The sequence below is a fragment of the Pinus tabuliformis genome, chromosome J (assembly GCF_031772625.1).
Source record: "Pinus tabuliformis cultivar Carrire ecotype Pingquan chromosome J, CPIR1, whole genome shotgun sequence".
NCBI classification, from domain to species: domain Eukaryota; kingdom Viridiplantae; phylum Streptophyta; class Pinopsida; order Pinales; family Pinaceae; genus Pinus; species Pinus tabuliformis.
Genome location: NC_142295.1, coordinates 1,054,833,273 through 1,054,851,223, shown reverse-complemented (window position 1 = coordinate 1,054,851,223; position 17,951 = coordinate 1,054,833,273). Strand labels below are relative to the sequence as shown.

Below are 17,951 nucleotides of genomic sequence, written 5' to 3'. Positions count from 1 at the left end.
TACTCACAAAAGGAGGGCATTGATTATGCAAAAACATTTTCACCTGTAGCTAAACTAAATACTATTAGATTATTAATTGCATTAGCTACAAAGTACCATTGGAATTTGCACTAGTTAGATGTAAAATCTTCTTTTCTGAATGGTGATTTAAAGGAGGAGGTGTATTTGACATAACTTGAAGGGTTTGTAAAAAAGGGGCAAGAACATTTAGTTTGCAGATTAAAGAAATCCTTGTATGGGCTAAAGCAGGAACCTAGGTCATGGTATGAAAAGATAGATTCCTTCTTTCTTCAGTAGGGTTTTATGAGGAGTCAAAGAGATCTAAATATGTACACCAAATTTGATGTAAATTGGCATGTAGCACTATTTTATTTGTATGTTGATGACCTAATTATTATAGGAAATTCAATCAAGTTAATTGATGGAATTAAGGAGCAGATGTCACAAGTATTTGAGATGATCGGATCTTGGTGAGTTACATTACTATCTAGGTCTTGAATTTTGGAGAGATGCTAGCCATACTTTTGTTACTCATGGTAAGTATGTCAGAGAAGTCCTTAAAAGGTTTAAAATGGATGAGTGCAAAACCTCTTTTGTTCCAATGCATCAGAATGTTAAACTGCATTTTGATGGTGGCTCAAAGGAGGTAAATGATCTATTGTATACACAACTAGTAGGAAGTTTGAATTATCTTACTACCATCAGACCTGACATAGCATAATCTCAACTTTGTTAGTGTGTTAAGTCAATTTCTGGCGATACCTCTAGAAAGACATTGGAAATAAGTAAAAGGAGCCCTCATGTATCTTAAAGGAATAATTGATTTTAGTCATAAGTATACTTATTCATTTGATGTTGAGCTGAAAGATTACTCGGATTCAGATTGGGATGGTAATCCAAATGATAGAAGATCTACTATAGGTTATGCATTCAATATTGGATCCGGGATTGTTTCATGGAGCGGCATGAACCAATCTACTTTATCTTTGTCATCTATAGAGGAAGAGTATAAATATTTATGTGCGACAACCTGTGAAGTTGTTTGGTTGAGGTGAGTTCTTATATTGGAGAATAACAAAAGAAGGCTATAGTGATCAAATGTGACAAGAAGAGCTCGATCAAGTTGGAAAATAATCCAATCGTACATGCAAGGACAAAGCATGTTGATCCTTAGTTTAATTTTATTAGAGAGAAGATACAATCTAAATATTTTTTTCTTGAATATTGTAATACTTATGAAAATGCTGTTGATATTTTCACAAATCCCCTTGGGAGGATAAACTTTGAATTGTTTAGGGAGATGTTAGGTGTGGAATTCAATCCTTTCTCCATTAAGGGGGGAGCTTGAAAATTATGGAGAAACAAATAGTTAGGTTGTTTGGATTTTTGTTGTAATTAGGAATTAGATCCTATTTTATAGGAGGTTGTTTCATCTCCCTAACTAAATGTATATGTATAAGACATGTATTGTTTAATTTGTTAATTCAATGAGAAATCTAGCATTGTGGCAGATTCACAGGCTCCTCACTTGAGGACTACAAAGTTCATTCAATTTGATTTTGTCTTCCTAATTATCCATGTTCATATACTTATTGAGGTACGCGACAAATTTGGTTATGTAATATGACTTTTCCACCTTGTTCCTAGCAAGACCTATTCATCCTTTCCATATGAGAGGGAGTGGATATAGAATTTATAAAAAAGAATTCATGGAATTGCACTCTAGCTTATTGAGCTATTTACCTCACATTTCCCTTCTTGCAAATGACAAGCTAAATTTGGTTGGGCATCTGCCTCCTTGTTTTGGCCACGAAGGATATGGAAAAAGAATTTGAAAGGGATAGTTTCTAGTATGCGGTTCATTCTATGAAGGAGGGCCATAAGAAGGTTGTTCTTAGGAAGGGATCCCAAGAGTAGATAGTGGATTAAGATGAAAGAGGCTCCTATAATGACAATAAAAGAGATGTTGAGCTCCTTGACCAACTGAAGTCACATGAAGAGGTCGTACAACTTTGCTAAGTTGTTTGATCTTTGTCCCAAACCCCAAGCGAACTTGAATATGATATATTCATCAGGATTTATTAAAATCCCACCCCCCCTTGTGCCACCGCTTATTTGAAATTATTATTATTATTTTATTATTACTTGTAATTATAAAAATAATTAATATAACTGTCAAACATATAAACATTTCAAAATAAATTGAACTAAAATCTTAATTATGGAGGTTCTTTTTTAATTAATCAATTTAATTAAAAATGAAAAATGGTATAACCACTTTGGAGATAAATCTCAACCCTTGATTTGTGTACACTACTATGAATATTCTAAAATATTCTACCGAGGTTAAATATCTACTATCCACCTAATAATTATTGACAATTAAATTATAATTTTGGAAGTTCTATTCCAAAATAAACACACCTATAGGCGTAATTAAAACTGTAAAATTCCTATTTCAAAATAGACATGTCTATTAATGCATATTTTTATTTATTTTATCAATAATATATATAATTAAACCGATTTAGATTCTTTTAATATGGTTTAATTATGATTATTATAAAATTTTAAATGTGTTATTAATATATATGTTAATGCTATATATCCTTTTAAATATGGTTTAAATATGATTATTATAAAATTTTAAATGTGTTATTAATATAAATGTTAATGTTATATATATATATATATAGTGGTAAAACTTATCATAACTCACCTGTGAGACTAGTAGTGAGGACATTGAGAATGCAGGTTGACTCATCATTGTTATTCGAGGAAAACCATACAAATTGGAATTGTTGGTGGATGCCAAGGCCTTAACTTGTTTCCTTACATCCAAGAAAAATGAGCTCTTAGCCAAAGAAAAATAGTTTTAAGGCATACTCTAGGCGAGGCCTGGAATTTCAAATTCTTGCTGCCCTTCAAATGAAAATTTGATGATGTTTTAGTATTTTTCAGGCCTTTCATTTTATGTTTTAAGCAAATTTGTAAGTGTCGACTTCTCTTTATCAAAAATTCTCTTTCAGCTACTTTTCGCATTTCAACCTTATTTTTCATGCCTCTCATTTTAGGTTTTAAGCAAATTTGTGAGTGTCAACCTCTCTTTATCAAAAAACTATCTTTCAACTACTTTTTTCATTTCAACCTTCATTAATCTCCGGGTTTTAATCTCCACGTTTTAAGAAAATTTATGAATATCAACCTCCCCTTATCAAAAACTCTTTTTCAACTACTTTTTACATTTCAAAATTCATTAATCTCCTTCCCATAGTACCTTGTTTTTTCCTAAATTAGCTAAACAAATCAAGGCTTAGTTCAACAAGAAGCCTTGTGAAAAGCTAAATAAAATGGTTATGTTAAACACACTAATTGTGAAAATTTTGCTTTAAACAAAGGAAAGGTAAATAGGAGAACAATAGGGGAGGACAACAACAATGTTGCATGAGTCCATGAAGGTTAAATAATCTTTTCTCTGATATAGACAGGCTAATTTTGAAAAATTTGCTTTAAACAAAGAAAAGGTGAATAGGAGAACAATAGGGAAGCACAACAACAATGTTGCAGGAGTCCATGAAGGTTAAATAATCTTTTCTCTAATATTGAAAGCAAAGGTTAAATAATCTTTTCTCTAATATAGAAAGCAAAGGTAGACATGAGAGGGTGGTGATTTGGATATTCAATATAGAAAAATTAATAATTGATTTACTTTATAACTATTTAATATATAAAATTACATATATTTTTTATAAAAATAAAAGAATATATATATTTTATAATAAAAATGAAATGATATATGAGTTTATATAAATTTTAATTTTAAATATTTAATAAATATGTCTAAATATTAACCAGTTATGAGTTTATATATTTTGTTCTATAAATATTCAATAGATAAAGTCTTCAATCATCGTAAAATTAAATTATATCTCTTTTCCCTTTTCTTTCCAAACCAAAACCGTACGCCACTAAGTTTGAACTCTCTTCTTGACCGGTTCAATCCATTCATAATTCTAGGCATTACAAACTCTTTTATGTACCGGTTCAGTCCATTCATAATTCTAGGCATTATGTTTGTTTGTAGAGGTATTATCAATTTTGATAGTTGAAATTTGAAATTAAACGTCATTTTGACAGATTATAAGTGTATAACACACGTGGAATTTTTTCAATGCCCGTCAAATACGTTTTGGAACACGAAATAAGTCCCACAGGACGTCAAATTCCAGGCCTGCTCTAGGCCTCCTTAACTTATGTTGATTGCAAATAACGAGAATATCCCAAAATTTTATGGTCAAATGAAAAGTCAGCCAATTAACTTCTCACTAGACGTTGTTGTTAAGATCACAAGACATTCCAAAAATGTGCAATAAAGATGCCTCTACAAACCCACTAATATTATATATAATTTGAATTTTACATATTTTAGATATACTTTAAATTTTTATTTTTTAATATTATATAAAATTTATGTAATTAATATTATTTATTAGTATAAATATCTAAAAATTATATATTAGGTTATTTATGGATTTAAATGCAAATATCTAATATCTATCTAGTGTTTTATCTGATTATCAATAATTAATTTATTGAAAAGAAGTCCTATAATATTTACAAACACTTAATCTCACGGAAAAAAATTAAATATTAAAATATAATTATAATTTAATCATATATATTCATAACATCAATATTTTATAATGCGGAAAAATAATTAATACAAAATGCTGTAATTAAGAAAAAAAAGGGAAGAAAAAGCCTAAGATATCAAAATTTCTGAATGGATATAAGAGTATACCATTTTTCTGGTATAGTTATCCCTGCACGGTGTAATACGAAAAAAAAGGATAAGTAGATCTTTTTATTTGGAGACAAATAAAAGGAGAAGGTCGTGATCCGACAAATAAAACAAATCCGGTTGATATTACTTTTAAGGTGATTATAAGGGTAAGTGAAAGATAAAGACAGGGAATATCATCTACAATAAAACTTTGTCATCTGATTTGATATCACAACTGGAGTATTCAAACGTCGCCATTTCCACCTGGATAATGTTTTTAGATAATGTTGGAAAAATATATATTATATTAATTGATTTTTTTTTATTTGTTAGGTAATGTGAGCTTTGAAATGATTGGTATGTCTAATCTGTAGTTTGAGTAATAGGCATCTAAGTCATTAAAATCACATGAGAATAGTACCTAGCTTAAACCACACCAGCTAATATAGCTAAATTTTTGCCCACATAATTTTGAAGTAGACACCTTTACACCATTCAATACCTAAATAAAATACTTTATTACATTGTCTTCTCTAAAACCCTAAACGTTATATTTATTATTTTTAATTTAATCTTTTATTAATATTAAATTATCTCTTTACGCAAAGTAGCTTAGTTACTATGAATTATAATAAAACCTTAATTATAATTCAAAAGATATTAAATTTAACTTAATTAAAATGAATTATAGTAAAACTTTAATTATAATTCAAAAAATTATTAAATTTAATTTACATTGGTTAGGAAAATAAAATCTTCTGTTATAAGTCTAGCTTATTTTCAATGATTATTAGCTTATGTGATTTTTATTTTGTGGTATTAGATATTTATGAAGGGAAGAGAAGGATATTCATATAAATAATATATGTGGTATTAGATATTTATGAAGGGAAGAGAAAGATATTCATATAAATAATATATATTATTTGAAAATAAGATAGGAAAACTTATATTTGTGAATTGCATTTTATTTATATAATTATATTTATTATTTTTAATTTAATCTTTTATTAATATTAAATTTTCTCTTTATTCAAAGTAGCTTAATTACCATGAATTATAATAAAACCTTAATTATAATTCAAAAGATATTAAATTTAATTTAATTAAAATGAATTATAGTAAAACTTTAATTATAATTTAAAAAATTATTAAATTTAATTTACATTGGTTAGGAAAATAAAATCTTTTGTTATAAGTCTAGCTTATTTTCAATGATTATTAGTTTATGTGATCTTTATTTTGTGGTATTAGATATTTATGAAGGGAAGAGAAGGATATTCATATAAATAATATATATTATTTGAAAATAAGATATGAAAACTTATATTTGTGAATTGCATTTTATTTATCTAATTCTTTTTTTGGCGGCCCTCTCTGCGCAATCCTAGCGAAGCTATGGAAATCTTGGGTGTTCAAGGTGAAAATTTATGCGGGATATTAGCCTCTACGACTCCCTAGACATCAGTTTGAGATCACAGGCTCTGGAGGCAGATCGTAAGCCCTCGAGTGCATGCGATCAGGATCCAGATCTATGTAGAATCGGAAGAGGGGCCGGATCACCCCAAAACCCACCGGAAGCAGTGGATCTGCCTGTTCAAATCATGCATGCGCTGATTCTACGTGGATTTCCCCAGTTAGATAGCCCAAGAAAAGGTAATCTCATTGCCGAATACGCCACAGCTCTTGCGATTAGTCTTCTGGGAAGAACGGCAACCAGCACGCCGATTCTCCTGAGAAAAGGGTTGGATCGAAGCCTTTTCATAGACGGGCGACTAATTATTGGGATCCAAGCAGAGCCAAAGGAGGGATATGGGAAAAAACCAAATTCTTTTACCGCGGATCTCTACTCAGAAGCAGGAAATTCCCCTAAGGCAAGGCAGATCCAAAGCTCTGTTCATGAGAGCAAGTTTTTAAACAGATCGGATACGGATCTGGACAGCTCTGATCTGATAAGAATCAAGCCACCCCAGATTACCAGATCCGGTTTTCAAATTTTTATTAAGACGCCAAAAGGAAACACAACCTTGATCTGGACTAATGATAGCGACAGGGTTGTAGATTTGAAGAACAACATCGCCGATCAGACTGGCTACCCAGCTGGGAAACAACACCTGTTAAATGAGGGCAGATCGCTGCAGGACTGCAGAACAATGCAAGATTACAACATCAAGTCAGGCTCTACAATCATTCTCAATATGAGATTACGCGGAGGTGCCGAAAGCACTGGAACTAGCTCGCAAAGCAAAGGGTCTTTCAAAGAAGCAGTAAAGGGCAAGGGGAAAAACCCCACAGCTGGCACTGAACCCCCGGGGCAGTACATCGTAGATCAAATTCCGGAGAGCCCATCTATCTCCATCGAAATACCAGAGGTAAATAATGTATATTCAGATTTAAAAAAAAATGTAGTTATTTGTAGATTCAATGGCTTTTGGCCTAGAACTGATGCATTGTATCAATGGATCCATTCGGTTTGGACAAAAAAATGCCAAATCTTCCTATACCCTAAGGGGTTCTTTATAGTATGTTTTAAAACAGAAGAAGAAAAGGAAACAGTTCTCAACCAAGGGCCATGGTTCTGGGGCAGTGCTGGACTTTTTATTACCCCTTGGTTTCCTGATTTTGATGCCAACACCATGGTGGTATCAAGGATGCCAGTATGGGTCAGGCTGCATAACCTTCCTTTACATTTTTGGCATCCAAAGGCTCTAACAGCTATTGGAAATACCTTGGGGAGAATTTTAAAAATAGATGCAGAGAGACATCTAAAAGGAATATTTACTTTTGCCAGAATATGTGTCGAGGTAGATCTCAGCCGAGGACTACCTGAAAGCATAATTCTGAACTTCAATAATACACAGTGGAAACAACCGTTGGACTATGAGAACACAGCTTTCAGATGGGATGTCAACAAACAGGTCATCTATACAATGCATGTCCAAGCTCCAACAAGAGCAAGCAACAACAAAGGAAGCCGAAAGGATGGCAGAACATAGACGCTGCATCTAAGAAGGCAGCTACAGCAAAGAAAGAAGAATATAATACAGCAAAGGATAAAAATCAGGACAATAAGGACAAAGAGATTAATGAGGAAAAAGAACAAGAACTTCAGCTAGAAATAAGTAGTAATAAACGAAGTCATAGTCCTGAAGGATCAAATTCAGAAAAGGAACAACCAATGAACACAGTGGAAAACCAGCTTGCAATTATTGACTCCACTCACAACATGGATGGTTGGCAAAAAGTGGAGAAGAAGAAGGGCAGGAAGGCTTAGGCCAGCTGGTTTTTTGTTGTTGACTACACTCCGGATAATAGGAGCGGCACTTTCTTTTTCTGCTTGTAGGTAGGGTTGTATCTTGTGGGCTATATGATCTACTTTCATACAGCCAAATCAAATGCTTAATGCATATTCTATGTAACTTTTTATATTAATAAAAAGTTCTATAATTCTTTTTTTTTTTTAGAGTAAAGTTAGCTTATCCGAACCATCACATACTTAAATGACTTTTATGTTTATAAAATTAGATATTTATGAAGAGAAGAGCAAGTTATTCAAATAAATAAAATAGATTATTAAATAATAAGAAACTAAATATTATATTTATGAGTTACCTACTATTCACATAACTCCAGTTTCATACATAAATATTTTTTTAACTCCAGTTTCATACATAAATATTTTTTTAATTTATTTAAAAATTTTGAAATTTTATTTTTAAAATATTTAAAAATAAAAGAGCAACATGTTCACTACTAAAAATACGTCCTCCTTCGATATTGAAAAACCTCGATATCATTACACATTTATAACTGAAAAACCTCCATATCATTACACATTTATAACTGGTTTCTCAAAACAGTGACAAAACTTTCTTTACTTTCTTTATATCTATATAAATAAGGTAGATCGTTTTTTAGTCTTTTGAGTAGATTAGTTTGACCTGATTTCGAATATTTTTTAAAATAAAAATAACAGAACTTTCTTTATATCTATATAAATAAGGTGTAACTTGTTTTTACTCTTTGACCAGATTTTGAATATTTTTTTAAAATCAAAATGGATTTTGCATCTAGAAAAAATCTGTTGAACATTTTAATTATACGAACTCAAAAACTTAAAATGATACTATTTCGTTTTTATCTATTTTATTAATTCCATTAAAGACCAAATGTAGTCAGCTTGCTTATATATTTTATTAATTTCTTTAAAGACCAAATGTAGTCACTTTGCGCTAAGTAATTGTATCTGAAACCTTGTCCATGGCGTGCTGACTAAGTAATTGTATCTGAAATCTTGTCCATGGCCACACCCCGGTGAGACTAATCTTCTAAGATTTGCATTTATTTTACTTGTAATCCTTTTACATTAAGGGTTTATAGGTGACGTTTCTAGAGATTTGAACACTAGTTGAGACTATGCAAATCGACTCCAAACACCAAAATCTAGAGATTTGAACATGGGTTGAGACTATGCAAATTGATTCCAAACACCAAAATTCTAGAGGCCGGAATTGGTGATGGGACTTGCGTTTATTTTGCTTGTATCCTCTTACACTACTGACGCCTCCAGGGATTTGGACACAAGTAAGACTATTGCAAATCGATTCCAAACACCAAAACTACAAAAACCAGAATTAATAAAAATTTACATTTATCTTCTTTATATCCTCTTACACTACCAGCATTACACAACCTAACCTCAAATTCTCACATTTCACGCATCATAATACCTCTAAAGCTCAACAAGAATGACGCTACACATTATTATCTGAAGTTGCCATTTGTGACAGTGACTCTGATTGTGATTCGAAACTAAGAAACCATGACTTTCTAAATTAAATAATTATTACCATGATTCATATCGACTAGAAACCATTAAATTTGCGCATCATCATGCATCGTCATCCTGTTTGAGTTTGATTCGTCCAGAGTCCATCATTATTCTTTTAACTGAAATCACTGAACTCTTATCTGGAGACTGGAGTCCAACGGAAACTCCTCCCTGATGTCGCATCGCAATAATGTTTGATTCGTAGAAGCGCGCCTTAAACTCAGATTTTGAAACATTAACCCCACCTAAATAATAGGGCATATACTGCGCATTGGCAGGTTCGTTATTTTCAGCGAAATAATAGCTTTTAGATTCGTCTTTTTAGCTTTTAGCTGTACTTTGTACGTTTGTGCTAAAGATGAGATGCGTGCAGGGATTAAATTTGACGGGTGTTTCTATCCATCACAGAATTTTTTCATGACAGTTTTATTTTTAAATTGCTTATCATATGATTTTTAATATTTATTTGTACAAGTTTTATTTAATTTTTATAATTTGCAAAGTTTTCATGATGTGTTGTACTAATCAATTAAGTGTCATATTTACATTTTCATTTTAGAATAGTCAATAAAACTTTTCTATGATTTTTTCAGATTGTTAAAATGTTCATCTTTTTTTCTTTTTTCATTTTAAAATAAAAATGGTGAGAAAATAAATAGATACATATTCGTAAATTTTTTGTTTCTAAAAAATAACAAAAAGATATATTATAAAGTGGATATATATATATATATATATATATATATATAAAATTACTATCATACGAAATAGTCACTCTAAATATTATTGCAATTAAAATTAGACAAAAAAATTCACACATTTTCTTCGTCACTCTAAACTTTCTATCATCCACAGATATGTTTTGTTTATATCAGCGTATAACTATTTCATGGTAGCGCATAATTATATATTTTAGAGTAATTGAATTATATATTTCCATAATTCAATCAATATAAACAGATCGAACAGTTGAATTTTGAAATATCAATAAATTGACTTCTCTTATATTTATGAAAATTAGTAAATCTAGTTAAATCTGCAAAGATGACAGATTTATATTCATTGATTATTAAATCTAATTCTAGAGGTTCCCAATCACATCTATTGGCTTTGGCTATGAGAATAGACCATTAGGCTATGATGGTACTAAACACACATTATCTCCCACTCTAATGCAACGATCTTGCACAAATCCGTGTAAATATTACACACTGTAGGATAAATGACTCACTGTTTTTACATCTTTATTATATAAAGGTAAAATAATATTCACGTGCTAATTAATATTTTTCATCTAAATAATGAATCCATTTTCATTGAAAAAAATTCAGAAAAACATAAACCATCTTGAAATTTGAATAATTTTATTTTATCAACTTGGGAATTTCAAAAGAGATCCGTTTATTAAATATCACAATTTTCACACACCCATATTCACAATTTCAAAGAAAAATATTTACAATTTTGTAAAACTTTTAATTATATTTGACTAGCAAAGCATATAATTTCGTCTTTGCTTATGACCTTTTTACACGAATCCAACTAATTATGAAAGCCAGCGTGTAAAAATTTAGAATGTGGCTATTGTCAATGGCGGTAGAAAAAAAATAGACAAGACACTTCAAAGTCTTATGGACTCAAAATTTATTGAACATCTCAGAAACCTAATAACTAAAGTCATCAATACAAATTATGCGATATAAATGTTTACTAAAAAAGAACTGTTTGGCATTGATTTTACACTAATTTCTGCAGCGTTTCTGGCTACCAGAAAATACCAAGATGGACTAGGTGAAGGCTTCAATGGAAAACACTGTGTTAACTGTCATTGTACCCAAGCAACGTGAGCCTAAACCTGTAGTTAGGGCATTGAAATCTTTGGTTAACTGAATGGAAAATGTTTGTAAATGGCAGTTGTGTATATAGGTTTACTTTTTATTTAGCGGGTTGTTTTGTTTTGGATTTTTAAAGGGTTCAGATTTTGAGATGGTACTGTAGAGACCTTGTGGCAAAGACATGGTAGTCCTAAATGTAAATGGTTGAACATTTATAATTGTGGAAATAATGAAATAGATGGCCATTTTAACCCTCTTTGATTGTAATTGGTTGTATTGGTTTTGCTTGTATGTAAAGATGGGCGAAATCTCTCTTGTTTTGGTTTTTGATGGATCAATCATGTAATTGGTTGTATTGCTTTTGCTCGTACGTAATGATCAGCGCTTTTGATGGATCATAAATTATGGCAATTAGTTACCATTCTACAAATGCCCTGTCGTTTTAATATGGTGTACTGATTATTGTAGGTTTCTAATTAAAATTAGTTTCAGAAAGTTGTATTTCTGAATTGGGTTTAAGAAACTTGTATTTCTGAATTGAGTTTTTGGTTGTTTTAATTTTATTTTGGGTGATGAATGTCTAATTCCTAATATATGAATTGGAAAAATCCATTATTTACTTAAATAAAATGTACAGAAAACCTCTCTTTGAATAGAAAGCCAAGCAGACAAGTTAATTTTTCCTATGACCTTGAATTTTATAAATTGATTTTTACTTCTAATCAATAGTCCTTCATTTGTTACAATTGTAAATAACTTTTTTAATAATCCATGTGAATAGCAGAGAAAAGTCCAGCAAGAACAAGCACAAGCATAAGAAGATTCTGACAAGCACAAGAAGATTTTGTTCATATATTAAAATCAAGTTTGATCAAGAATGTAAATATATTCAATAGAGTCATTATTTCAAAATTCTCGGATAAAAAAGCAAAAAAAAATTTCAAACAAAAACACAAAAGAATCAAGAAGATTTTGTTCATATATTAAAATCAAGCGCAAACCACCTACCTGTCGCTAATTCTACCGGCAAGAAGCTTAAGAACCACTCAACATATTCTTGTTCTCAAACTCTGCGAGTGTTCTGTAATTTGTTCTCACACTCTGATAGCTAAAATGACTAGAATTTTAAACTTGAATTGGAGTTTGGAAGTTGTGAACATCACTAATAAGATGGTAACTACTAACTGGAAGCCTCGAGGTTACGAGTCACCAACCCAATTAATTCATGCTACATGAGATGGCATTCACACTTAACTCTAAAATTTCTTGCGTCATTCTGCAAGTTTAACTATATAACACTTTTTCATCATAAGTTCATGACTTGGGATTTTTTTTTTTAATATTAAACTAGCAATTGTCCCAAAAGGTACAAAGAGAGGCCGATAGGATTATTAATTTGGAATTGTAAAATTTAGTAGCAAATATTGCAGAGGGAAATCCCATGATAGTACAGAATGAAATCCCATCCTATTACAAGTAAAACTGAGAAATTTCATATACCACAATACAAGTAAAACTGAAACCAATCTTGTAGAGTGAAATCCCACCATATTACAAAATGAAATCTCATTATATAGGATTTATTAGGGTCATTACAGAGAAAATTAACATAAGTGGAGAGCTGATTCAGAAGGTATGACATGGACTCTGTAGAGTGAATCCCCTAATCTTGTAGAGTGAATCCCATCATATTACAGAATGAAATAGAAGTCTACAGGATTTATTAGAGACATTACAAAGAACGCTATCACAGTGGAGAGCTGCTTCACAAGGCAGGACATGGATTCTGCTTATTCACCACAGAAACTCTTGTTGTTGAAGATGAGAAGCAGCACAAAAGTAAGTCATTCCACAACTACTACAAACTTACAACAATATTAACATCCTGCAAATATTCTCATCTATGAGGAGCTTTGGGGGCCTATAGATTACAAGAGAATAGCAGAAATTCTTCACTAAACATATTAGTAGCGTACTGATCATCTTGGCGGTTGGAGACAGAACTGGTGTTGAAGCTCTCTTTCCTCACAAACCCAGTAGGGGCTTTCTTGTCATAATTCTGAGTACAAAATTTGACTGTCATTTTCTGCATCTTTCTATTTATATACATTGTTTGAACTCCTGTACAAAATTTCCCACAGAAGAGAAACAAAAGATATTACAATCATATTGTAAGAGAAACATATGCATATTGCCGCTCTACCTCTCACATCATCTGGCTTTGTATTCCTTCAAAAAAAAAAAAAAAACTGCAAGGTTGATGACTCAATCATTGGGAGATGCATGCCTGTTACCATCTCCTTAGGATTGAGTATCCCAATTCATGAACCAATTGGAAATATCATAATGATACATTCAGTTGACAATTTGCTGGTGGGCATTATCCAATCTTACAACAGATCCTCAAAATCATGTTGGGGGGAAAACTTATTGAGATTGAATGGTAGAGTGTAGAACTCCTCATTCCGACTGTCCCCTCTGAATTTTCTAAATTTTACCCACCATGGCATCCCTCTATCCTTCTTGGAATTCTCAACTTCTAGAGTGTTATCTAGAAATAATGCAATAATTAGTGCAACCGTCGGCGGTGACGAGAATATGGTGTTTAGGAAGTCATTAAACTGCAAACAGATGACAAATTAAATTAGGCACAAAACCTTGTATCAAGTTATTACATCCTACATTGAAAATCAAAACAATGCATGCTTCAGAATTCCTTTTGAACTTACCCATCCTGCATTTGTATGGACAGGGCCCACTCTGGAAGTAGCATAAAACTCATTGAAGTATTGTGGGATAGACAGGCCCAGAAATAAGGAAACTCCCAAGATGAACAGGTTTCTCATTGAGTTCATGTTAGTGAATTGGATGAATGAAACAACAACAGCCCCTGGGAAAAATGGCAGTAAATAGAAACACTCGGAAACCCACAGGCCTAAAATTCCAAATATGTTTTATTTCATTCAGATTGATTGAAATCACTTACCAACCAGCGCGAAGAGCACACAGTATAATGCAGCAAATATGGGAAATGGTATTGATGCAAAAAGAGCTCCAAATTTCCCTAAATGTAAGTAAATACAGGAATACATTAATATCAAAGACTCTGAAAAGATTCTAAACATTTCTCTCAAACAACTAAGTATATATATCACAAGAAAAGAGAAGTCTCCAACCTAATATTGAAAAGAAGATCATAAAGCCAGCTGATATTTGCACAACACGCCTGCTGCCTACTCTAGTAATACCAAGAAGCCCAACATTCTCTCTGAAATAACAACATCGCCTGAATTAAAAGTTAAAACAGAATTTCTAAAAATGCAGTACTCTTAATAGTAATATTTTCATAAAAACTGCAATGAGCAGAGAATACTCACACTGAAACAGTGGAGCCAGTTCCTGTCCCAAAAAGGCCATCTAATAGTATGCCAATACCCTGGAGCATAACAATGCTAGTAAGTTCCATCCATTTTTCCAAATAAACGCATCTACGTGAATTATGTCAATTCAAATAAAATGAAATTCAATCTAATCCAATCAGCCCAGCCAGTTCACCTGCCATCCAATACCCCGGCTAAGAACATATGCAGGAGGAGGTGTGGCACTCGCAAGTCGTGAAGCTGCCTTATATGCTCCAGTTGACTGCAGTTCATTGTTAAATTTTCATGATAAGTTATTGTCAAATTACAACTGCATTTACTGGAAGAACCATGTCTGCCTCATAATATTTAGAGATCTAACAACTTCAAATGCCAAATCCCATAACACCGATCACTTATTTGAAAACACAAGGTAAAAATGTGGCAGCAGTATATAACCTCAATAAGAGAAACAAGAACTGCAGACATCATTCCAAACGTATGGCCAGCATCAAAAGTCGGGGCACCCCATTGCAGAGGATAGGGTAACTTTATCCTGCATAGAAAATTTTGAAACATGATCTTATTACATGGAAAACTTCATCCGATATATCTGTATGTAAACAATGATCCAAATTATTGCGTTCAATGTTTATAGAATCTTCCGGATATACCACATCCATTTTTAAATGATGATTCAAATCATTGCATTCAATTATATTCAAAAAATTAATCAAATCATAGCTATCAATGAATCAACTATTCTTTTAGCCATCAGTAACTTGCAGGCACTCCTTTTTCATTTACATTGGTCATAAAACCACATACCAAGGAGCAGATGATATAAGGTGAGCTCTATCAGTGCGGCAGTTGATTTTTGTCCTCTCGGGCACATGCTTGTAAGCTCCACTTGCAGTAAGCGGATGAGCATAAGCCCACACAAGATTAATGCAAATAAGCACCGGAAAGCGCTCAAAAACAGGTAGATCTCGTGCCTGGATATGCTTCAAATACTGCATCACACGGGAGGATCAAAACCAGTCAAGCAATGACCATAAATCGTAATGCATCCAAAGCTGCTTAATTAAGTAATTTACTGAAAAACATCATTAATACCTGTGCAAATCCAACAAATATAATGAGCATTGGCAAACCAATTTCCACGCATTTACCAACCTGAAATGTTAAAAACCATGCTTTAGAATTACAACTCTTACATGAATAAGCTTCCGAAGAAAACGGCACGAATTTAGCAGCAGAACCGTCTTCATCAATATCCATGAATACACGACGCAGCTCGCTTGCAGAACTCTACGGTTATCCCCGCTCTTTTCCCGATGCCACGTGTCGGCGTGAGATTGCAGAACTCTGCAGTTATGCCCACTCTGTTCCCGATGCCACGTGTCAGCATGAGAAAGAAAGTAACGACGAAAGGTCTGTTTCAATAGGAAGGCCTATCGGCCTAATTACGCTTTTATCGTACCAATTACCTCCCCTGGTCTATATTTTTATGAAATCTCTGCATATACATTCATGCGGTTTAAAAAAATAATTATACAAAGCTGCGCATACTTTACTTTATATAAAGTTAGAGTTGTTAAGTGATCAAAACAAATAATTTTTTATCATTACATATGGGATATGGGAATTTTGTTCAACCTATCGAATCAGAGTCTAGATTTTATCATGCAGTGTTTATCAGGCATGCCAATATTATAAATAAACCGGGCACGGGAAAAGCAGGAGGAGGTGTTCTGGGTCTCCATTTAGTGAACATTTACTGAAAGCTGAAACAGCTATTAAACTCTGTCGTCACTGCAGTATACGGTGTATATATATATAATAAAAAAAAATTTAAACCCGTCAATTTTCAATACGCCCGTCAATATGACATTTCAAAATTATTGGTCAGTGAGCCGTGTAGATTTGGAAACCAATAGTATTTAACATGTAAAAACACAAAAAAAAACGGATAACATGTAAAAACACAAAAAAACGGATATACCGGCGTCAAATTTAACCCTGATGCGTGCTCCACTGTGTTTCATTCAAAAGACCTTGGCCGACTTCGTCACACCGGAAGTTCGAACTATTACTGGAACCAGGATTCCAGATTTCCTGTCAGTTACTCGCACTTCTTTCCGGTCCTGGGCTGCCCTATGTTGAGCGATAGCGCAAATTGTAACTGCGCTGACAAAACCCAGTGCCCGTATTTTGTCCACTTTGTTTTTCTCTACTGTTTTCATCCCAATTCCTGTCAATTTCTCTTTCTTCCTTTTCAAATTTCATGCCGCTCGTCATGAGTTCGAATCTAGGTAGGACTAAGCTCGTTCCATGTTTGGATTGTTTTGTTGCTTTGCAAGGAGAAGGGATTCCAGATGGACGGTATTGTGCAAACCAGCCATGAGATGGGGTACCGCGTTATCTGCATAAGTTGCTATAAATTTTCGTTTTATGGTTTCAAGATGATAGGATAACTGAATATATTTTGGATTTGATGTTAACAGGCATGGTGGAGATGTATCTCTGGAGAACGACTGCAAGTGCGGGCCAAACTGCCAGTGTGGCACTTGCAGCTGCCACATCTAAGTCAATATATTGTCTCTCTAATAGTCGTAGTCTCTCCAAATGGTGTCTAAGTCCAGTATATCATAACGTATGTTTGTTTCATCAGACCCAATGGATGGTTTTGGAGGGCCATAGAGGCTACTGTACCTGTACTCCTAAATAAACACTTAAACTTCAGTTCAAATAGACTTGGGATTTTCAGTATGTCTCTTGTATTGTTCATGGCATGTTAATTGTTTTGTGCTCTGCAGCTTAAATTTCTTTGATTCCTGTGTTTGAGTGCTTGATAAGACTTTACATACAACAGAATATGGTTTTGCTCTTGATTCCATTTCTTTAGAAAAACGCAAATAAGTTTCCAAAAAAAGGACCCAAAATAAACTCAAGGCCTAATGATCAGGAAAGATGCGGGAGATTCTACCCGAAAATTGTGGCGTAATAAATGTGTGATTCAAACGGATTTTTATCAAATTTCGGACAAAATTATCCATGGGAAATATATTCCCAAAAAAAATCAAAATGTAAAGAGTTAAAATACAGCCTTTCGGATGTACCATTCCAATAATGCTAATTTT

General features: G+C 32.7%; 1 protein-coding gene and 1 pseudogene across 1 annotated transcript; one reads left to right on the top strand and one right to left on the bottom strand.

Moving 5' to 3' along the window:
* Nucleotides 1–13,002: 13,002 nt before the first annotated feature.
* Nucleotides 13,003–16,089, bottom strand: LOC149230567 (nucleobase-ascorbate transporter 2-like). The gene is made up of 9 exons (XM_089381346.1): nt 15,925–16,089; nt 15,637–15,821; nt 15,268–15,364; nt 15,005–15,091; nt 14,827–14,885; nt 14,626–14,717; nt 14,436–14,513; nt 14,179–14,339; nt 13,003–14,070 (listed from the first exon to the last, which is right to left on the bottom strand). Exons 1-9 carry the CDS (start codon nt 16,087–16,089, stop codon nt 13,840–13,842), a joined length of 1,155 nt encoding a protein of 384 aa, XP_089237472.1. The 3' UTR covers nt 13,003–13,839.
* Nucleotides 16,090–16,967: 878 nt separating this feature from the next.
* LOC149230566 (metallothionein-like protein EMB30 pseudogene) lies at nt 16,968–17,397 on the top strand (annotated as a pseudogene).
* Nucleotides 17,398–17,951: the final 554 nt, after the last annotated feature.

Bases quoted from the DNA above. Each gene is read 5' to 3' on its own strand.
- LOC149230567 (XM_089381346.1), bottom strand. From the start codon at position 16,089: ATGGATATTGATGAAGACGGTTCTGCTGCTAAATTCGTGCCGTTTTCT. The intron at 14,718-14,826 runs GTGAGTATTCTC...TTGTTATTTCAG, and splicing joins ACTGGCTCCACTGTTTCAGT to AGAGAATGTTGGGCTTCTTG. The intron at 14,340-14,435 runs GTAAGTGATTTC...CATTTTTCCCAG, and splicing joins TGTGCTCTTCGCGCTGGTTG to GGGCTGTTGTTGTTTCATTC.